This window comes from Mobula birostris, chromosome 4 (genome assembly GCF_030028105.1).
Source record: "Mobula birostris isolate sMobBir1 chromosome 4, sMobBir1.hap1, whole genome shotgun sequence".
Taxonomy (NCBI): domain Eukaryota; kingdom Metazoa; phylum Chordata; class Chondrichthyes; order Myliobatiformes; family Myliobatidae; genus Mobula; species Mobula birostris.
The window spans coordinates 96,160,886-96,182,549 of NC_092373.1; the positions used below are offsets into that span (position 1 = coordinate 96,160,886).

General features: G+C 41.8%; 1 protein-coding gene across 4 annotated transcripts in view; it reads left to right on the plus strand.

Moving 5' to 3' along the window:
* Window positions 1-19,238, plus strand: part of farp2 (FERM, RhoGEF and pleckstrin domain protein 2) — a 220,429-nt gene extending 201,191 nt beyond the window's left edge. The window contains exons 25-26 of one of the 4 annotated variants that reach the window (XM_072255826.1): window positions 16,866-17,017; window positions 18,659-19,237. In XM_072255826.1, the coding sequence (XP_072111927.1) occupies window positions 16,866-17,017; window positions 18,659-18,731 (225 nt within the window). In that variant the 3' untranslated portion in view covers window positions 18,732-19,237. Of the gene's footprint in view, window positions 1-8,582; window positions 8,779-16,865; window positions 17,018-18,658 lie in introns of those variants that run through there. The other 3 variants (XM_072255824.1, XM_072255825.1, XM_072255829.1) reach the window with 3 other exon arrangements.
* The last annotated feature ends 2,426 nt before the right edge of the window (window positions 19,239-21,664 follow it).

Below are 21,664 nucleotides of genomic sequence, written 5' to 3' on the forward strand. Positions count from 1 at the left end.
ACGAGGGCTAAGAGGGGGAGTGAGGGGGGGATGAGAGGGCAGCAATGAATGTCCTTGGTGAACAGGATTAAGGAGAATCCCAAGGCATTTTATACATGTACAGTATTTAAAAACAAGGGGGTTTATACATGTATTAAAAACAAGGGGATTTATACATGTATTAAAAACAAGGGGATAGCTAGGGACGGGACAGGATCAGTCAAGGACAAAGGAACTTATGTGAGGAAGTGATGAGATACAAAATGAATACTTCATATTGTTATTTGTCGAGGAGAACAGCATGGCACGTAGTGAGATCAGGGAGGGGATGTTAATCTTCTAGAGCATATTGAAATCAAAATGGAGGCGGTGGGGGGATTAATATTCTAAAGCTTGTAAGTTCCTAGGGCTTGATGAGATTTTCCCAGGTTATTGAGGGAGGGAGGCAAGGAAGGGGATTGCTGGGGCCTTGACAGTGATCTTTGTATCCTCTCTAACCACAGGCAAGTTGAGGGAAGCAAGTGCAATAGCAACATTTAAGAAGCATTCATAAAGGCACATCAACAGGCAGGAGATGGAGGGATTTGGGCCATTAACTTTGTGGGCAATAGGGCTATCCCTCTGCCATGCTGGTGTGTGCTCTACATTATGTGTACCCTTCGGAACTTAGTGAGCATGTAAAGTTTCAATGAATGCTTCCAATATTAGAACATAGAACATAAAAGAGTACAGCACAGTACAGGCCCTTCGGCCCACAGTGTTGTGCCGACCCTCAAACCCTGCCTCCCATATAACCCCCCACCTTAAATTCCTCCATATACCTGTCTAGTAGTCTCTTAAACTTCACTAGTGTATCTGCCTCCACCACTGACTCAGGCAGTGCATTCCACGCACCAACCACTCTCTGAGTAAAAAATCTTCCTCTAATATCCCCTTTGAAGTTCCCACCACCTACCTTAAAGCCATGTCCTCTTGTATTGAGCAGTGATGCCCTGGGGAAGAGGCACCGGCTATCCACTCTATCTATTATTATTTTGTATACCTCTATCATGTCTCCTCTCATCCTCCTTCTCTCCAAAGAGTAAAGCCCTAGCTCCCTAAATCTCTGATCATAATCCATACTCTCGAAACCAGGCAGCATCCTGGTAAATCTCCTCTGTACCCTTTCCAATGCTTCCACATCCTTCCTATAGTGAGGTGACCAGAACTGGACACAGTACTCCAAGTGTGGCCTAACCAGAGTTTTATAGAGCTGCATCATTCCCTCGCGATTCTTAAGTTCTGTCCCTCGATTTATGAAAGCTAACACCCCATGAGCTTTCTTAACTACCCTATCTATCTGTGAGGCAACTTTCAGGGATCTGTGGACATGTACCCCGAGATCCCTCTGCTCCTCCACACTACCAAGTATCCTGCCATTTACTTTGTACTCTGCCTTGGAGTTTGTCCTTCCAAAGTGTACCACCTCACACTTCTCCGGGTTGAACTCCATCTGCCACTTCTCAGCCCACTCCTGCATCCTATCAATGTCTCTCTGCAATCTTCGACAATCCTCTACACTATCTACAACACCACCAACCTTTGTGTCGTCTGCAAACTTGCCAACCTACCCTTCTACCCCCACATCCACGTTGTTAATAAAAATCACGAAAAGTAGAGGTCCCAGAACCGATTCTTGTGAGACACCACTAGTCACAACCCTTTAATCCGAATGTACTCCCCTCACCATGACACCTCTACCTTCTGCAAGCAAGCGAATTCTGAATCCACCTGGCCAAACTTCCCTGGATCCCATGCCTTCTGACTTTCTGAATAAGCCTACCATGTGGAACCTTGTCAAATGCCTTACTAAAATCCATATAGATCACATCCACTGCACTACCCCCATCTATATGCCTGGTCATCTCCCCAAAGAACTCTATCAGGCTTGTTAGACACGATCTGCCCTTCACAAAGCCATGCTGACTGTCCCTGATCAGACCATGATTCTCTAAATGCCTATAGATCCTATCTCGAAGAATCTTTTCCAGCAGCTTTCCCACCACAGACATGAGGCTCGCTGGTCTATTATTACCCAGACTATCCCTACTACCTTTTTTGAACAAGGGGACAACATTCGCCTCCCTCCAATCCTCCGGTACCATTCCCGTAGACAACGAGGACATAAAGATCCTAGCCAGAGGTTCAGCAATCTCCTCCCTCACCTCGTGGAGAAGCCTGGGGAATATTCCGTCAGGCCCCGAGGACTTATCTGTCCTAATGTATTTTAACAACTCCAACACCTCCTCTCCCTTAATATCAACATGCTCCAGAACATCAACTTCACTCATATTGACCTCACCATCATCATGTTCCCTCTCATTACTATGGTAACAGCACACTCTGGAAAAGGAATTCACCAGAGTCATTCAGCCACTTCCGTTAAAACTCTGTGTGGTCTAATGGGATAAGGCAACCTCTTTGCCTTTAGATGCCTAATTTTCACCATTATAATTGCCCCTATTTAAATTGAAGAAACTGCTTAGGAACAATTGAACAAACTGCATTTGGAATTCCATCTTATGGTTGCTAACCCCTCAAGGGTAACCACAAGATCTGTTATAAATCCTATGAACATCTTTAAGATCGATTGTTTCTTGACAAATAAGGGGAGAAGGTTGGCTGATGAGGGCAGAAATGTGGAGTTGAGATTTAAAATTTATGAAATGACAGAATGGGCTAGTGGACTGAACGGCTTTCTGCTCTTGGTCTATACATTTGTATGTTCTTTCTGTTACGTTTTGTAACTTCAAAACATTAAACTAATTCAGAGGAAAGTAAGAGAGCCGAGAGATTGTTTGTTCAAGGCATGCATGTATCACATGGCAGTGTGATAACGTATGCAATTCATACATTTATACATATAACCCGTAAATGAATTATTTAAACAAACAACACACACACATATATATTGCTCAGCTATTAAATACACAACACTCCTGCCTGCTTAGCTATAAACTCCAACTCAATATAGAATGCATCTCAACTATATGCTCACTATACTACATAATACAATTACTAAATATACTGATATGCACAGCATAGTAAATTTTTAATTGTCCCATTCAGACTAAAAGACAATCGCTGTGAAGGATATCTTACCCTTCTCGGGTAATGTCTTTCCTGATAGAGGAGATTACCTGGCTTGGCAGGTGAGACTTGTGGCTGTGAAGCAATCTCAGGTTCTGGGGTCGCCTCTGTGGTGTTTGTAGAAATAGATTCTGAGATTGCAGGAAGTGGTTCTGATAGCTCTGAAAACCATTTATTTCCTTCCTTTTTCTTCTAGTTTGTGTATCTTGATCTTGGGAAGGTTCATTTAGCTCAGTGGAGTATTCTGTCATTAATGCTTCTCTTGCTGCCTTTACCATCTGGTCTCTCCTCTTGGTTTCTTCATCCACAACATCGTCTGACGAATTCTTTGTTTTTGTATCTCCATTGACTCCTTTATTTTTGGCTGCCCATTCATGCAGCTGGGCTTTGGTCGCTGCATCTACTTTTACAAGCAGCTTTTTGTCACCCACTTGAAGTTCCTTAATGCACGCAGAGTAGATTCTGGTTCCTTATACTCACAAAAGCCAAATGGTTGCAACGTTCTTAGACCTCTTAAATTCTCTTTCAGCTTAAAATCAAGCCACATTTCAGAAGTAACTGCCTGATTATCATAATAGAGGCTTTCTCAGATATGTTGCTCACAGAACTGTTGTAGTCAGACCACTGCTTTCATCATTTTTGAGATTCCTCTAAGCAGCATGATCTTTCCTTGGTCCAATATGCTTTCCAATCAGAAGTGCAGAGCTTGGCAGCGACACCTGTTTGTCCTCTGTTGAGTAACGGTTCATGGTGTACAGCAGACAACCCCAATAGGTGGACTGCGAGAACCAAATGTCTGGACCGTGCTGACCCATTGGCACGTACATGAACGCACCTGTCAAAACATGTAAATAAAGCGTGCACTGCTCTAATTTATTTTAACCTCATCCCACACCGTACACTTGACCTACGCCCCCCGTAGAGTGCGAGACCTACTGCGCGCTCTCTACGGTCCTCGACTAAACAGCGGCATGCACCAGCTACCCACCTGTCATCTAAGAAGCGAATCTGTCATCTAAAAGCAAATTTGTCATCTAAGCAAATTGTTATCAGCAGTAAGTCACGGACCCTAAACCAAGAACAACATGGCCTGCGCGAAAAAGCACAAAGCCAACCAGGAAAACAGTCAGTTTAAAACTGACTGGTTTATTTTACTGGTAGAATAATGCTAAACCGGCATGCTTAATATGCACGCAGTCCGTAGCTGTCTGCAAATCAGAAAATCTAAAGCGGCACTTCAACACTCTGCATGCTGCCACTTTTAATGCCAACTACCCCGAAAATCAGATCAACGCAAAGAAAACATTGCAAATATGATAACATCATACAAGCACTCTGTTTCTACTATCTGTAAGTCAACATCTGCACAAGAGAGCGCAGCAGCTGCATCTTGCCAAAGCTAAAGAGCTATTGGCTGATGCTGAGTTGATTAAAACCTGTGCAATTGATATGGTTGGTGAAGTTTTAGGTCATGACGAGAAAACCAAGAAAACGGTTGTGGAGCTATTAAAGACAGTTCCATTGTCGGTGACAATGGTGAGTGAATCAATTTATTTTTGTCCGTTTGTCAATCTTATTGTGGTATAATAATATTACAACAATAATACTGATAATTTCATTTATAGCTACACTTCATACTTCAAATGCTACATAGCTTAATTAGAAAGAACAAATAGATTAAATGAGAGAACAGAAATAGTGGAAAAGACAGTACTACTAAAACTCTGTGTGGAAGAGAAGTTTGTGTGGAAGAGAAGAGAAGACGACCATGTTTACAGTGTGTGTGTGTATTTATGTATTTTAAGTCCCAGATGAGTTCTCAGTGTGACAGCTGACAGTTGTGATAACTAGAGTCATAATTAAATGGTTGGTTTTGAACTTATTTTGTTTCAAGAGTGCATTTTTTTTTCTTGTGTGACCCACAACACAGGTTTTGAGAATCCCAGGCCTGAATAATTACTACCCCCCCCCCCCCATAAAACAACATACTGGCGCAATGAAAAAAGCCCTGGATGTTTTGGCCCTTGGCTTGGCATGCTTGCATGCTTGACATAATTTGGCCCTTGTGGAAAACTAACTGGGGAACCCTGGTGTACAGCATGGAGACAGATGTGGCATCACCCAGTACCTTTCATAACTCACTTACACTTGACTCTGTTACAGGGGATGTGGCATGCAAGTAGTGGATAGTGGTAGTGTGATGACTTATGTAATTTATGCATTTATACAGATAACCTGTATAATGAATTATTTAAATGAACAACTGAGTACAGGGCTACGGTAGGAAACTTTGTCACATGGTGTGAGCAGAATTATCTGCAGCTTAATGTGAAAAAGACTAAGGAGCTGGTGGTGGACCTGAGGAGGGCTAAGGTACTGGTGACCCCTGTTTCCATCCAGGGGGTCAGTGTGGACATGGTGGAGGATTACAAATACCTGGGGATATGAATTGACAATAAACTGGACTGGTCAAAGAACACTGAGGCTGTCTACAAGGAAGGCCAGAGCCATCTCTATTTCCTGAGGAGACTGAGGTCCTTTAACATCTGCCAGACGATGCTGAGGATGTTCTACGAGTCTGTGGTGGCCAGTGCTATCATGTTTGCTGTTGTGTGCTGGGACAGCAGGCTGAGGGTAGCAGACACCAACAGAATCAACAAACTCATCCGTAAGGCCAGTGATGTTGTGGGGATGGAACTGGACTCTCTCACGGTGGTGTCTGAAAAGAGGATGCTGTCTAAGTTGCATGCCATCTTGGTCAATGTCTCCCATCCACTACATAATGTACTGGGTGGGCACAGGAGTACATTCAGCCCGAGACTCATTCCACCGAGATGCAGCACAGAGCGTCATAGGAATTCATCCCTGCCTTGGCCATCAAACTTTACAACTCCTCCCTTGGAGGGTCAGACACCCTGAGCCAAATAGGCTGGTCCTGGACTTATTCATAATTTACTGGCATAATTTACATATTACTAGTTAACTATTTATGGTTCTATTACTATTTATTATTTATGGTGCAACTGTAACGAAAACCAATTTACCCCAGGATCGATAAAGTATGACTATGACTATAACAATGCTTAATCAAGCAATATATGTACAAGACTACTCAAATCTTACTGAAATACTGAATACACAACACTTTCATGGTGGACAGACAGCAATAGGCTTAATGGCCACTTTCCTTTATGTTTCTTTTTTTTTTAATTTTATTTTTATTTGGATAAGGAATTCACAAATATCATGTACTTTTTTCACACATATAACCTTTTCCATTTTTTTATATGTATAAAACTACAATTATTTATACATTCTTAAGTACACATTGAGATGATGTAAAAGGAAAATAAACATTTAAATAGATAATTATGTACTGTGGTAAATCTAACCTATTAGGCTAAGTAATGGAATTAGTTGTTAAGAAAAATGATAATAATAGTTTCCATATGTTTCATGCAATAAAACTGAAATGTGCAGAAAAACATCTTTGCTCTTTAAGAGAGTGAGCATAATAGATTCTGACATGAAACTGGAATTGTAATTGCTTCATGCTTGCATTATATATTAAAAGCAATATTTGCAGTTGATCAAGGATCAACTTTATTCACCATATATATTTACAGTACACGTATTAGGAATTTGTTGTGTGTTGGTCAGGGTGCGACCTACAACAAAAAACCACAACATTCGGCAATTATGAAGAATAAAGAATTTGTAAAAATATATTGAAAAAAGTTAGAAGTAAGGTATGGATATGGAATAAAATATGAAAAAATACATAATGCATGCATTTACAATGTAAACAGCATTATTGGTTTAAAGTATTTACTGTACAGTGTAGTGATGGGTGTAATAGATAGAGGTGGTCCATGAGTTTTGGAAATCCTGATGCAAGGGAGAAACGAAACTCATTGTTTGATATTCATTTGTATATTAAGATATCGTGTTACTGTATTAGCATTGGCCAGCCAGTGGTGTAGTAGCTGCTGCACCAAACTTCAAGGCAAGTGGTTCCGGGTTGAAATCCGGCTGGCTCCTTGCACCATTTCCATTTGTGCTGGTTTGAGCATTGAACTAGCAGCTCAGCCTCATAAAAAACAGACAAAATGCTAACAGACAAAATCCTTGTAAGAAACAGACAAGGTTGCTGCTCGATGTGCCATGAGGTGCAGAAAAGAACAACAATAGATAGGCATTGCCATTTTGAACTGAACCATTATTTTTCATTTCAGGTAGTTTCAATTGCACCTAGGCAAGACATATGAACAATAAGGGAGCAGAGGAAAGCAGACCACATGCAGGCAGATGGGGTTAGTTTAATTTGGTATCATGGTGTGCATAGACATGATGGGCTGAAGGGCCTGTTCCTGCACTGTCCATTTCAATACTTGAAGAGTTGGATTGCTTAGTTCTGTTTGCTTTTCTGGGTTATAATAGGATTTTCATTGGATTGGTTGTACCTTTACAACATGTTTAATGTCATCCAGGTATTAAAAATAATGAGATAAATTAGGAATTTACATTTCTATTAGTCATGTGGCTGCTTTGATCAAGTTATTGGAATCTATTTGGAAGGAGGTGGCTGAGCTCTTGGGTAAAAAGAAAAATACCAGTTTTATTGTAGTGTGAATTTTGTCAAGAGCACAACATGTCTAAGTGTTGCATTTTCTGGAACGTCATCAAAATGATGGTTACGGAAATATTTTTGAATATTTCCAGAAATAGTTTAGTATTGTTTATGGGAGTAAGTATGTGGATGTGGCAACCAGTTGTTATAGATGGTAAATTAGTTAGGAAATAGGAGACAAGTGGAAGGACATGTACTTTGATTGGTGGTATGCGACTAATGGTGACAAAAACGGACTTCAGATGCTGGAATCTACGGCAAAAATAGAACAATGCAAGAACTGAACAGCATTTGTGGAGGCAAGAGGTGTAAGAAAGGGGAATGCAGGAGAGGTTACAAAAGTCTCCAGGATAAATTAAAAGACAAAAAGTTTAGAAAGGGATACAAATTTAACTTCTAGTAACCTGGGGGCAAAATTGAAAAGGGTGAGGAATACAGGATTGAAGGTGATATATTTTAATGCACGCAGTATAAGGCATAAGGTATCTGATCTTGCAGTTGGTGAGTATAATACTGTGGGCATCACTGGCTCAATGCTGAAAGATCACAGTTGGGAGCCTAATGTCCAAGGATACACATTGTATTGAAAGGACAGGCAGGTGGGTAGAGGTGGTGGGGTGGCTCCAAGGTTCTAAAAGAAGTCAAAGAATGAAATCAAATCCTTAGAAGTGACATAGGGTAAGAATTTGTAGAATGCCTACAAGAGAGCTTTTCAGAGAAGATTATGGTTGAGCCCACTAGGGGCATGGCAATTTTGGATTGGGTGTTGTGTAACAAACTAAATTTGATTAAGGAGCTTAAGGTAAATGAACCGTGATTCTAATATGATAAAATTCACTTGCAGTTTGAGAAGGAGATGGATGTATCAGTATTACAGAGGAGAAAAAGGAGCTGTAACCGCACGAGAGAGAAACTGACGAAGTTGATTGGAAGGGGGCACTATCAAGGACAACAGCAGAAAAACAATGGCTGGAGTTTCAAGCAACACACATCAAAGTTGCTGGTGAACGCAGCAGGCCAGACAGCATCTCTAGGAAGAGGTACAGTCGACGTTTCAGGCCGAGACCTTTCGTCAGGACTAACTGAAGAAGAGCTAATAAGAGAGCAAATTGGAAAGCACAGAATAGATTTATTCCAAAGAAGACGTAATATTCTAAAGGGAGGTTGAGGAAACTAGCTGACAAGGCAAGTCAAGGACAGCATAAAAGCCAAAGGAAGGGCCTATAATATAACAAAAGTTAGTGGGAACCTAGAGGATTGAGAAGCTTTTAAAATCCAACAGAACACAACTAAAAATACAATAAGGAGAAAAAAGAAGCAATATGAATGTAAGCTAGCCAGAACACCAAAGAAGATACCAAGTTTTTTCAGATGGTGGTTGTCTCTCAGGATCCAAGGAAGTCTAAACATTGTGCAGTCATCTGTGGATACGCATGTGGCTTTGGAGGCCGAAGGCCGAAGCACGCATACGGTTGCAGGTTGGACATGGAATGGCGGTTGTTAGAACAGGTGCATACACAGCTTTGTGGCGTCGGTCTCGTGCTGCTGCAAGGCGCTGATTTCGGTCATCCTCAAAGTCAGATGCAGCTTTTCTGGTCAGGGCGCACCACGCAGCCCTGTTGGCTGCGGACTCCTCAAGTTGTCGAGGCTGGAGATCTGCCCATTTGATGTACGATTTCAGATTGTCTTTGAATTTTTTTTTCAGTTATGTAAAGAGTAAAAGACAAGAGTGGATATTGGACTGCAAAAAAATGACGTTGGAGAGATAGTAATGGGAGACAAAGAAATGGCAGATGAGCTCACTAAGTATTTTGCATCAGTCTTCACTGTGGCAGATGCTAGCAGTATGCCAGATTTTCAAGAATGTTAGTCAGAAGTGAGTGTAGTTGCTATTACTAAGGAGAAGGCGTTTGGGAAGCTGAAAGGCCTGAAGGTAGTTAAGTTTCTTGGACCAGGTGGACTACACTCCAAGGTTCTAAAAGAAGTAGCTGAAGAGATTGTAGAGAATTTAGTAATGATCTTTCAAGAATCACTAGATTCTGGAATCGTTCTAGAGGACTAGAAAATTGCAAATGTCACTCCACTCTTTAAGAAGGGAGGGAGCGAAAGACGGGAAATTATGAGCCAGTTAGCCTGACTTCAGTTGCTAAAAAGATGTTGACGTCCATTATTAAGGATGAGGTTTTGGCGTATACTATACATGGAAGCACATGATAAAAATAGGCAGTAGTCAGCATGGTTTCCTTAAGGGGAAATCTTGCCTGACAAATATGTTGGAACATGGAAGAGTACAGCACAGGAACTTGGGTCCACAGTGTTGTCCTAAACCAGCTAAAAAGCAAATCAAAAACATTAAACACCAATCCCTCCTACCTACACAATATCCATATCCCTTTATCTTCCTCTGATTCATGTGTCTTATCATAAAAGCCTCTAATGTATTTGCCTCTACCACCATATCAGACAGCACATTCCAGACATCCACCACTTTGAGTAAAAAACTTACCCCTTGCATCCCCCTTGAACCTACCCCCTCTCACCCTCAGTGCAAGCCTCTGGTATTAGACATTTCAACCCTGGGAAATGAATACTCCCAGTCTATTCCATCTATGTCTCTCATAATCTTGTAAACCTCTATCAGATCTCCTCTCAACCTCCACTGCTCCAGAGAAAACAACCCAAGTTTATCCAGCCTTTCATGATAGCACTCTAAACCAGACAGCATCCTGGTGAACCTCTCCTGCACCCTCTCCAAAGCCTCAACATTCTTCCTACAGTGGGCGACCAGAATTGTACACAATGCTCCAGATGCGGCCCATCTAGAGATTTATAAAGTTGCAACATAACCTCTTGACTTTTGAACTCAATGCCTTGACTAATAAGTTTTTTCCTGTTTGAGGAAATGACAGGCAGCATATACAAAGGAGAGTCAGTGGATGTTGTTTACTTGTATTTGTAGAAGGCCTTTGATGAGGTTCCACATATGAAGCTGCCAAACAAGGTAAGAGCCTATAGTAATACAGGAAAGATACAGCATGGATAGAAAATTGGCTGACAGGCAGGAGGCAAAGAGTGGGAATAAAGGAGGCCTTTCTGGCTGGCTGCCAGTGACTAATGGTTTTCCGCAGAGGTCTGTGTTGGGACTACTTTTTTTCACATTATATATGAATGATTGGGATGACAGAATTGATGGCTAAGTGGCCAAGTTTGCAGACGGTACACAGATAGGTAGAGGGGCTGATAGGTTTGAGAAAGCAGGGAGTCTGGAAAAGGACTTTGAATAGGAGAATAGGCAAAGAGAAAGCAGATGGAATACAGTTTAGGGAAGTGCATAATTAAGGCAACAATTATACCAGTGCCAAAGAAGAATAACGTGAGCTGCCTTAATGACTATCGCCCAATAACACTCACATTGACAGTGGTGAAATGCTTTGAGAGGTTGGTCATGACTAGACTGAACTCCTGCCTCAGCAAGGGCCTGGACCCATTGCAATTTGCCTATCACCACAATAGGTCAATAGCAGACGCAATCTCAATGGCTCTCCACACAGCTTTAGACCACCTAGATAACACAAACACCTACGTCAGGATGCTGTTCATCGACTATAGCTCAGCATTTAATACCATCATTCCCACAATCCTGATTGAGAAGTTGTAGAACCTGGGCCTCTGTACCTCCCTCTGCAATTGGATCATCGACTTCCTAACCGGAAGACCACAGTCTGTGCGGATTGGTGATAACATATCCTCCTCGCTGACGATCAACACTGGTGTGCCTCAGGGATGTGTGCTTAGCCCACTGCTCTACTCTCTGTATATACATGACTGTGTTGCTAGGCATAGCTCAAACACCATCTACAAATTTGCTGATGATACAACCATTGTTGGTAGAATCTCAGGTGGTGACAAGAGGGCATACAGGAGTGAGATATGCCAACTAGTGGAATGGTGCCGCAGCAACAACCTGGCACTCAATGTCAGTAAGATGAAAGAGCTGATTGTGGACTTCAGGAGGGTAAGACGAAGGAATACATGCCAATCCTCATAGAGGGATCAGAAGTGGAGAGAATAAGCAGTTTCAAGTTCCTGGGTGTCAAGATTTCTGAGGATCTAACCTGGTCCCAACATATCGATGTAGTCATAAAGAAGGCAACACAGCGGCTATACTTTGTTAGGAGTTTGAGACGATTTGGCATGTCAACAAATACACTCAAAAATTTCCATAGTTGTACTGTGGAGAGCATTCTGACAGGCTATATTACTGTCTGGTATGGATGGGTTACTGCACAGGACCGAAAGGAGCTGCAGAAGGTTGTAAATCTAGTCAACTCCATCTTGGGTACTAACCTACAAAGTACCCAGGACATCTTCAGAGAACGGTGTCTCAGAAAGGCAGCGTCCATTATTAAGGACCTCCAGCACCCAGGGCATGCCCTTTTCTCACTGTTACCGTCAGATAGGAGATACAGAAGCCTGAAGGCACACACTCAGCAATTCAGGAACAGCTTCTTCCCCTCTGCCATCCGATTTCTAAATGGACATTGAAGCTTTGGACATTACCTCACCTTTTAATATACAGTATTTCTGTTTTTGCACATTTAAAAAAAATAGATTTACTTGTTTATTTATTATGTTTTATTGTATTTGTTATTATTATTTTTCTCTCCTTGCTGGATTATGTATTACATTGAACTGCCTTTGCTAAGTTAACAAATTTCATGTCACATGCCGGTGATAATAAACCTGATTCTGATTTTGGTAGAAAGAATAAAAGCATAGAGTATTTTCTTAATGGAGAGCAAATTCAGAGATCAGAGGTGCAGAGGAATTGGGAGTCCTTGTGCAGGATTCCCTAAAGATTAACTTGCAGGTTGAGTCACTGGTAAGAAAGGCAAATGCAATGTAAGCATTCAGTTTGAGACGACTGGAATATAAAAGCAATGATGTATTGCTGAGGTTTTATAATTGCCCCCTTATCTAAGAAAAGATGTACTGATATTGCAGAGGGTCCAGAGGAGGTTCAGGGGAATGAAAGGGTTAACATATGAGGCGCGTTTGATGGCTCTGGTCCTGTACCTGCTGGAGTTTAGAAGAATGAAACCTATTGAATATTGAATGGCTTAGATTGAGTGGATGTGGAGAGGATGTTTCTTATCGTGGGGGACTCTCATTCCAGAGGGCACAGACTCAGAATAGAAGGATGTTTAGAACAGGGATGAGGAGTAATTTCTTTGGCCATAGGATGCCGAAGTTGTGGAATTCATTGCTACCGACGGCTGTGGAACCCAAGTAATTGGGTGTCTTTGAAGCGCAGGTTGATAGGTTCTTGAGTAGTCAGTGTCAAAGGTTACGGGGAGAAGACAGCAGAATGGAGTTGAGAGGGAAAATAAATCTGCCATGTAGAATGGCTGAACAAAGTTGATGGGCATACTGCCAGAATTCTTCTCCTATGTCTAATGGTGCAAGATAACATTTCAGCTCATGACTGCATCAAGTCTGAGATAGCCAGTACTGTACGTAGCCATACGAGAGTAGGTGGGATGGAGACTGGTGAGTGATAGATAGAACCAGATGGGTGGTGACCAGATAGGACCAGGTGATAGGGGAGAAGAACACCGGGGAAGTGTGGGATACCTGTAACTGGAAGTTCAGGGCTCATACCATTGAGTTGAAAGCTACCCAAGTAGAATATGAGATGTTGTTCTTCCAGTTTGTGTTTGTCTCATTATAGCAATAGAGAAAGTTGATGTGGGAATGGCAGGAAGAGTTAAAATGGCAGGTAGTCAGAAAGTTGAGATGGCCATTGAGAACAGATCATAGGTGCTTTGCAAAACAACCACCCAATGTATGCTTTGTTTCTCCAATGTAGGATAGGCAACATTACAAGCACAAAATTCAGTAGACTAGTTAAAAGAGGTCCATGCTTCACCAGGAACAGCTGTTTGGTTCTTGAATGGTGATGAGGGAGGAGGTGAAAAGACAAGAATTACACCTTGATTGCAGGGGAAAGTGCCAGTGTCTGAGATGGGTGCCTAGTGACGAGGGAGTCATGGAGAGAGTGCTCCCTGTGAAAAACAGGAAGAAAAAAGGAGAGCAGAAGATGTGATTGGAAGTGAGATCACTTTAGATCTGTGGAAATGGCAGAGGGTGATGTGTAAAATGTGGAATCTGGTGGAGTAAAAGTTGAGGACTATCTCTGCTGTTTGGTGAGAGCAGATGTGTGGGAAATGCATGTGAGGGCTCCAAGTATGGCAGAGGGGAACCAATGTGCTAATAGCATTCCACAAGGACCTGTATCGGAACCTTGGCATTTATATTTGTAAATGATGTGAATGAAAATATAATAGGCCTTATATTAAATTTTGCTCAAGGTGCTCAGTTAGGTGAAGAATAAATATATTTGAACAGCAGATTTAAGCAGCAGGTTGTGAAGGACAGTGACAGGTTAAATGGTAGGTTGTGAAGGACAGTGACGGGTTAAATGGTAGGTTGTGAAGGACAGTGACGGGTTAAATGATAGGTTGTGAAGGACAGTGACGGGTTAAATGGTAGGTTGTGAAGGACAGTGACGGGTTAAATGGTAGGTTGTGAAGGACAGTGACGGGTTGAGCGGCAGGTTGTAAAAGACAATGTAACTGTGTATTAAGTAAATGGGAAAACTTCAACAGATAGAACTCAATGAGTCATACCTGAAAAAAATGGTCAGTCTTTCAGGTTCAAAACAGCTAAAAGCAAGGGAACAGTGGTCACATTGAGTGTGTACAGTTACTCCAGTGCAACTTTTTTCAGATTTAAGAATAGGAATGGAGCAAATTGTTGTACAACCCCTGACTGAGTCTAATGGAATTCTACCAGGACTCCACATTGTGATTGGATGTGTTTCATTGATGATGTGGTTTTGGTCTGATGCTCTTAACTGCATGGAAGAGAGATTGCTCAATTGCTTGTTTGTGTGTTAGACCTTTGGGCAGGTAGCAGCTAGATCTGCTTTGATTCACCAGCCCAAGGTTAATGGAGAAATGAAAACATATGGCAGTGTAGTGTAAGAAGAACTGATAACTAGATCCATATTGGCTGAGGATTGGGAGATAGAAAGTACATTTATTATATAATGTTGAGATTCGTCTCCTAACAGGCAGCCTCAAAACAAAGAAACCCAATAGAACCCATTAAGAAGAAGAGTATCAAACATCCAATGTGCAGAGGAAAAAAAACAAATCGTGCAAACAATGAAAGTAAACAAAGAGCATTCAGAACCGAAGTTGATGAAAGTGAGTCCATGGACACATAGTCAGGCATCACTGTAGCCGATTCAGGAGCAGGCCACAGCCTCGGTTTAGCATGGAGCCAAGCAAACATTGTGGAGCACGAAGCTGAACTGGCCCATTCCTCGTCTCTGGCCCTGACACTCTGAACATTTCAATCTGGCCCGGCGTTGAAATCGGCCAAATTTCGGCCATCCCTTGCTCTTGGACCATTCCCTGCCACTTTGAAATGCCCTCAGGCCCCTACCAGACCTTTGTAGTTCGCTCGGCGCTTAAATTGATCAGACTTCAGGTCTTTCTTTTGCTCCACCTGGACTCTGCCTCACCTCACCTCTGTTTTGCCGCGTCGAATCGCCTGCAAGTGCGCTCCAGCAATGGCTTGATATTGGCTCTTTCCCTGCTCCGAGGCCTGGGCCCTGCTGCTTCAATTCTGCCACACCTTCAGTTCACTCCGCAGCAATGCCAGGTTGTACAGAAGGTTCAAGGCTCAGCTCTGACTGGGAAGTTACAGGCTATTGATTGCAAAAATCGTTTAACAGAAAAGGTTATTAATAAAATACTTATTTGTTTTCTTTGTCACCGATAAGTAGTTGAATTGAATTGAATTTGTTTCTTACATAGGTAAGGAATAAAAATCTTTGTTACATCTCCGTCTGAATGTGCAATGTGCAAATTATAGTAATTTGTAGTAAATAGTACGCACGATATACAACAGAACAGTCAATATAGCTCAGAAATACAATTGTGTCAGCGTGAATTAATCCGTCTGATGGCCTGGTGGAAGGAGCTGTCCCAGAGCCTGTTGGTCCTGTCTCTTATGCTGCGGTACAGTTTCCCGAATGGTAGCAGCTGGAACAGTTTGTGGTTGGGGTGACTCGGGTCCCCAATGATCCTTCAAGCTCTTTTTACGCACCTGTTGTTGTGAATCTCCTGAATAGTGGGAAGTTCACATCCACCGATGCGCTGGGCTGTCTGCACCACTCTCTGCAGAGTCCTGCAATTGAGGGAAGTACAGTTCACATACCAGGCAGTGATACCAGTGCATTGCCAGAAGGCATCTTAAACCATCTTAATGATGCACAAAATGTTATTCTGATTGGGGGAAGGTATGTACAAGTGAAGTGAGCTTGGGTAAAGGGAATAGGTTCCAACGTTTATGAATGATATGAGACGTGACAATGTAGTAATTACTGAGTGTGGTAGTATATATCAGGTATCCACAAAGAAATGGACAGACAGATGAAAGATGCAGTTTCTTCACTTAGAAGGTTGCTAATATATGGAGCAGATTAACTAAGAGTACAAAATTACATTTCAAAGAGGCTTAACGTACATTTACTGAAAGAAGACTAATTTGTGGGGAATGTTGGGATGAAGAATTAATTATGATGGGTTTTTCATGCAGCAATAGACAGAATGTAGGCCCAGGGCTATCTAGAAAGTTAGAGCTGCATCTTACTGCTGCTGTGACATGTCATTGGGAGTGGAAACTTGAAACTTTCTTCCCCCAAAAAAGATGCTGAGGCTCAAAATGTCAAAATTAAGATTGATCAGCTTTTGTTGGGGCCAGGTACTGAAGAATATGCTACCTGGGTGGCTATAAGAAATTAAGATATACGTAGATCAGCCACTGTTCTGTTCAGTGGCAGCTTCAAGTTCAACGGGTTGAATGGGCTTCTGTTGTTTCTTTGTTGTACCTTGTGCTTTAATGTCCAAGTGAACAGAGTTGCTTTGCAGGAGGTTATTCAATCTCAAGGTAGGTTCAGTTAACCTTATTGGTAGAATTCAGACTGTCAGTAGAGTCACTCTGTGCATCTGTGATTATTGCTTTTGGTGAAGATGTTATTCTTTGGCATTTCCAGGATGACTACCCTCTGGCCAGTCTTCCACTGTTGGGTTACTCGGTGAGCATGCCTACCGACCACGACCACATCCACAAAGATTATGTCTTTAAACTGCACTTCAAATCTCATGTCTATTTCTTCAGAGCAGAAAGCGAGTACACTTTTGAAAGGTAATATTCCAACTTTACATCAGTGCATAAGAGCAAAGTGCAAGTTTTAGTTTGACTTCCACAGACAGTATTTCAGTCAAGGTTATGATTGACATGTTGTGTTCTCCCAGACGTGGCTTAAAGCCAGACCTAGTCCCTCTCCACCACCCCAGAGGGGCATTACATGCCCTGGCTCAACACCAGAGTAGTCTGTACCAGGTGAAAACTAACCTACAGGAATCAGTTGGTCCATTTGATGTGACCTGCTTATTCTAAGCAAATCCACAGTCAGTTTCCATGGAATTATAGAGCCAGCATAGAATCAGGCCCTTCAGCCCATCAAGTCAGTGCTGACCATCAACCACCCATTTACACTAATCCTATTCTTTATTCTCCCCGTATTCTCATCAACTACAGATTCTACCCCTCATCCACACACTGGGGGCAATTCCCAGCAGCCGATTAACCCTCCAATCTGCAGGTTATAAAACATAGAACAGTACAACACAAGGACAGGGACAGGCAGTGGCACTGGCACTTGGACCCCCAAGGTTGTGCTGAACTAACTGAGGTAATGATGGCTAATTACATTAATCCTTCCTGCCTACACATGAACCATACCCCACATCACCCTGGCAGCACCTTCCAGACATCCACCACTCAGTGTACGCATCTTTGTAGGCTGAAACCAGAGCTGCCAGGGGAAATCCACACAATCACAGGGAGAATGTGCAAACTCCACAGAGGGTACTGACGTCAGAATTCAACCTGAGGCTCTGGTGCTATCCTAATTATAGATTGATGCATCCTTTTACTGCATTGGTTAATGTTCTGTTCCTTTGCAAAGTTGATATCTGTCACCACTTTTAACAAGAGCTTCATCCAGGTGCCCTGGAATGGCTGACGGAAATCAAGAGTTGCCCGGAAATGATCATGCTTGTATTGTGGGGATGGAGGCTGAAGGAGATTGCAGGGATAGAAAGAAATGAGGAAATGTAGTCATTTGAATAGAAGGAAGAGAATTTTTAAACATACAGGCATTGAGAAATTGGAATCCATTGTGGTCAGGAAGCACAACACTGATGTGAGAATGAGCCCATGAACAGTAGGTTACAAACACCCTGCTCACCACTCCATGAGAGCAGAACCTGTTCGATAACCAATACAACTTTCAGCACTGGCTGCAGAACAAAATACTTTAGATGCCCTCCCAGCAGTTGACTTTTTAAAGAGTGGAAATGCTAAGTGGTGATTAGTTTTATTATTATCACATGTAACAAGATGAAAGGGTTTTGTTTTGTATAAATCCATTCAGATCATTTCATCGGTACAGCAAGGAATGTAGTAACAGAATGCAAAATCTAGTGTTATGGATACAGAGAAAGTACAGTTAGACAAGGTGCAAGGCCATAATGTGGTAGATTGTGAGGCCAAGAGTCCATTTTGATCATATGAGAGGTCCATTCAATAGTCTAACAACAATGAGATAGAAGCTGTTCTTAGCCAGAAAATACAAGTTTTCCAGTTTTTGCATCTTCTGCTCAATGGAAGCGGGTAGAAAAGAGAATGACCAGGGTGGGAGAAGCCTTTCATCATATCATGTTGGCTGCTTTCCTGTGCTGTGTTACCTACTGATTACTCAACTTGGTTTCCTTTCACTAGGTGGATGGAAGTTATCAAAAGTGCAACCAATTCATCAGGACGGATAGTCCATTGTGGCCAGAAGGATACTTGAATTGAGCTGCAAAATTCTCAGTGTTGCCCTCTAGAACCTGCAGAGTTCTGTAGGATACATTAGTACCAGGAGTGCTTTGAATGGAGGAAGCGGGAACTGGTTTCAAGGTGCACAAAGGAATGGTCAATTTGCTCTGACAACAATGCATTAGCAAGTTGAACTGACAAAACATGGACAAGCTGCTGTCATGAACAAGCCTGGTCACTCTTCAGAAAACGACTTCTTGCATGTCTTATTGTATCAATGGCAGAATCATTGTGAGGTTGGGATGGGGTTAGATCTGGAGTTTAAGGATTGATTTTTGGATTAAATTAATGATGCTCTTGATGAGTTAAAGGTTGACTTGTTTTCTCCAGGGAGTCTTGATACATCATTTAACAAATACCAAAGAAATTGCTTCCTACACAATAAAAAAAAAACAGAAGAGCACATCTGGTGTTGTGCACAGTGACTTCATTTTACAACTGGCTGTGACACAAGAAACACCAGAACTTGTTTAGGAGTAGGCATGTTATGTCTTTGTTCTCTATTGTCTGTTTTGTGATGACATGGCCAAACTATATAACATTTGCAATATAACTAGTTTGTTTTATAGTGTTGTGTATCTCAGACTAATGGTCAGCAATGACATTCTGATCTGAAAAAGTTACTGCTTGTGGTCATGGTGCCCTTTTGATCCAACTTGTCTGGGACACACTAACGCAAAGGCTTTCAGAAAATCCAAGATAAGCATCATCCACTGACTCTCCTTTGTCTATCCTGCCTGCTATTTCTCAAAAATTTCCAACAAGTTGGTCAGGGAAGATTTCCCCTAAGGAAGCCATGCTGACTTTGTCCTTTTTATGATGTGCTTCCAAGAACCCAGAGATCTCATCCTTAATAATGAACTCCAAAATCTTACCAGCCACTGAAGTCAGGCAAAGTGGCCTATAATTTCTTGTCTTTTGCCTCCCTGCCTTTTTAAAGAGTGGAGTGACACTTATGATATTCTTGCCTTCTGATTCTATGTCACTTCTTGCTAAGGATTTGATTTTAATTTTTCTTACAACATCAATCCCCTCCAACCCCTCTCTCGGCTCACCTGCCTTTTTATTCAATGGGATATGTAGCCTTGGATATTTAGGTCCCAGCCGTGATCTCCTTTCAGCCACAACACTGTGATGCCCACAACATTGTACCCGCAACTTCTAGTTGTGCTATAAACTTACCCACCTTGTTTTGTATACTGTGTGCACTGAAATACAACACCTCAGTCCTATATTCACCATGTAGCCTCGAGTTAAACTCACATCCTCTTCTAATCTTTCTCTCTCACTTTTTATTCTGGAAACTTCCTGCTTTCTTTCCTTTTTACTTTATCCACCTTTTTTTCAATCTATTGAACACACCCCACTATTATTTAGTTTAAAGCCTTATCCACAGTCCTAGTTATATGATTAGCCAGGACTTCTAGTCCCAGTATGGTTCAGGTGGAGCCCGTCCTATTGAAATAGTTCCTTCCTTTCTCAATACTGGTGCTAATATCTCATGAACTCCAACTCATTTCTCTCACACCACACATTTAACTCAGGAAGCCAATGGGCCTGTGCCTATAAGTACATGGCTCAAGTAGCAATCTAGAAACTATCATTGTTTTGTTTCTACTTTTCAATTTAGTCTCTGCTGCACATATTTCCCTTGCAGAACCTCTTCTTTTTCTATCTCTGACATTGGTACGCAGCAGCATGATGAAAAATAGAACTTTCCCCTCCTACTCCAACTTCCTCTGCAGGTCAGATGAGATGTCCTGCACCCAGACAACACAGCCTTCGGGACTCTCATTCCCTGTGGCACAAAGATGTGTCTGTTTCTCTGTCTGTACTAAATCTAATTACAATTACATTTCTCTTCCCTCCCCACTCTTGAAGAACTGCCTGAAGCCCAATGTCACTCTTGGGTCATTCATCCTAACTACAACCCCACTCTCGTCTGCTCAGGAAGCAGGAATGTCCAACCTGCTGGACAGGTTCCTCTAGCACTAAAAGCAGAGATAGAAAGAAAGAAAGGAATATTCTATAAAGAAGCTGTTGTACAGCAGCAAAACACAGAAGAGGTTGGGAATCTGATGTAAAATTACAGGATGCAGGAAATAACTCATGGATCAGAAGGCATCTGTGGAAGAAGAAACAGAGTTAACGTTTCATGGGGAACTTGAAGCAGGAGGAGGTACCTGGCCCTTTTTTGCCGCTCTACCATTTAATGAGATCAAGGCTGATCTTTTGCCTCAGCTCCAATTTCCTGCTTTGACATGGTATTCCTTAATTATTTTAAATGCTGAGCATCTATCAGTCTTTTCCTTGGAGATACGCAGTGAGTGAGCCTCTACAGTACAGTTGAGTTGTGAATTCCAAAGATTCGTCCAATGGGTGAAGGAATTTCTCTTCATTCCTGTCCTGTTATTTTGAGTTAATGACCCCTGGGTCTGGGCACCTAGTCAAGGGAAACATCTGTTACGCTCCATATTACACTTCAATCTGATTTCTTCACAATCTTCTAAATAATGAAGAGTATAGTCCCAGTCTGCTTCTCTTCCTGCAACAAACCCATCCACCCCATGAGTCGATTTGATAAACCTCTGTCATAAGTACAGTGGTGCTAGAAAGTTTGTGAACCCTGTAAAAATTTTCTCTATTTCTGCATAAATGTGACCTAAAATGTGATCAGATCTTCACATAAATCCTAAAACTATTTAAAGAGAAATCAATTAAATAACACAAAAATGTTATATTTTTCATTTATTTATTGAGAAAAAGAATCTAATATTACATGTATTTGTTGGAAAATGTATGTGAACCTCTGGGGTAAAGCCTTGTACAAAAGCTATTTGGATTCAGGTGTTCCAATCAATGAGGTGAGAGGTATGGAATGGGTTGTAGAGGTGCCCTGCTCTATAA